The sequence below is a fragment of the Habropoda laboriosa genome, unplaced genomic scaffold, assembly GCF_001263275.1.
Source record: "Habropoda laboriosa isolate 0110345459 unplaced genomic scaffold, ASM126327v1 scaffold162, whole genome shotgun sequence".
Classification (NCBI taxonomy): domain Eukaryota; kingdom Metazoa; phylum Arthropoda; class Insecta; order Hymenoptera; family Apidae; genus Habropoda; species Habropoda laboriosa.
In genome coordinates this window covers 5,340-7,121 of record NW_017100269.1, presented here as the reverse complement: position 1 = coordinate 7,121, position 1,782 = coordinate 5,340, and the positions used below count along the sequence as shown (strand labels likewise).

The 1,782-nt window shown below is 27.3% G+C and overlaps 1 protein-coding gene across 1 annotated transcript in view; it reads left to right on the top strand.

Moving 5' to 3' along the window:
- The first annotated feature begins 109 nt into the window (after positions 1–109).
- Positions 110–1,782, top strand: part of LOC108573500 (BRCA2-interacting transcriptional repressor EMSY) — a 4,403-nt gene continuing 2,730 nt past the window's right edge. Inside the window, exons 1-4 of the mRNA XM_017935957.1 lie at positions 110–273; positions 1,036–1,210; positions 1,323–1,501; positions 1,667–1,776. Of these exons, the coding sequence (XP_017791446.1) occupies positions 210–273; positions 1,036–1,210; positions 1,323–1,501; positions 1,667–1,776 (528 nt within the window). The 5' untranslated portion in view covers positions 110–209. The remainder of the gene's footprint in view (positions 274–1,035; positions 1,211–1,322; positions 1,502–1,666; positions 1,777–1,782) is intronic.

Here is a 1,782-nt window from a genome sequence, read left to right as displayed (position 1 = left end):
AAAACATGCATTTCAAGTTAGCCAACGCACCGTTTATTCTACTGGCGTAATACCAACAGTATACAAACACCAGTTACAATAAAAGTAGTTATACGGTAACTTCATCATCAACTTACCATACTGTCAACGAAACGTTGAAAATGTGGGAAAAGTGTACAAATAGCTATTATCTTTTATCGTGTTTATTATAACAATTAAATCATGCAATCATGTGGCCAATGAGACACGAAACGATGACCCGCGATGAATGCAGAAAATGTTTACGATGTTTGGGTAAGGTTATGTCTCATATAATTGCTTTCTTGCTTTAATAATATTTAACTTTTTACAGTTAAAAACTAATTATACACTTTGAAGGCATATTTTGATTTAGAAACGGACACTAAATGTTATAATAATCATAGTTTATATTAGTGAAGTATAGTAAATAAAAATCGGATAAAGTGTATTTGATTATCATTATTATTTATGAATGTATTAATATTTATTAGTGCTGTATGAAAATGTATCTATTTTTTATTAAATATAACTAGAATTCTGTAAACTGTTTTCTTATTTTCAACGATATCTTCGTAACTCTTTTATACATGTTATTATTTTAAATGATTTTACGAATAAAGACAAGTAACATTGTGCGTTACGTTATACAGAAAAATTAAATTTTTCACACATTTAAGTTCTTCAAACTTAAAAACGGAAAATTAATAGTTAAGTAAATCTTTATTAGTAATACAAATGTAATATAAATCATAGCAAAAAGTATTGTGAAAGTAACATGGAGGTACTTAAAATTTCCATTATATCATACTTTGAGATAAAAAATGAAGATATAAATTTTTTAAATTTTATTGAATTTAAAATAATTTTATTTAGAATATAAGACCTACTTTAATAGTATTAAGTATTCATTTAAGATGTTATCAATTTGTATGAATTTCTTAAAATGCAATAATGTCCATGAAATTATTGATTATTCTAAGGAGTATTAAAGAATTATGTTGTTTGTACATTAAAATTAATTTCTTTATAATGTAGAGTTAGAAGCATATGGAAGTATGGTATCTGTTCTACGTGCTCAAGGCCCTTTTACTACTGAAAAACAAAAACTATTACAAGAACTTGCTAAAGTTTTACATATTTCTAATGAAAGACATCGTGCTGAAGTACGAAGAGCTGTTAATGATGAGAAGTTAGCAACTATAGCTGAACAGTAAGTACTTGCTAAAACAAGGTACATTATCAGATACTTTTAAGCATTTATATGCTTTTTTTTAAATTTCTTGGTTTTATCATTTTGATTTTAATGAATGATTATAATGTAGGTTAAGTGGTCCAAATACTGGTACAGATTGGTCTATTGAAGGTCGCCGTGCTATTCCACTTTTACCAAGGTTAAAGGCTCGAACTGCTTTCACAACATTAGCAAATAGCTTGTCCCTTGCAACAACAGCTGCAAACAAAAGGAATCTTCCAGTTCATGAAAAAACTGAGGATGCAAAAGGTTTTAAGGAAAAATATTATCTATTTTGGTAAATGTGTGGTTTTAGTCTATGTAAAATAGTGTATGCCTATAAAACTGTAAGTTAAGCAAATTTCATGAATTAGCATTGTTTTATACATCTATTATGTTAAAGAAAATTCATTGCTTGTTTGTTTCTTTTTATAGATGTTAAAAATGAATCTCCTGTGAAGATAAAAGTACAAGAAAAACCGTTTAGTAATCATGAGTTCACGCCAAACGAGGATAGGTTAAGTGATGAAAATATTTTAAGTGAGGTAATT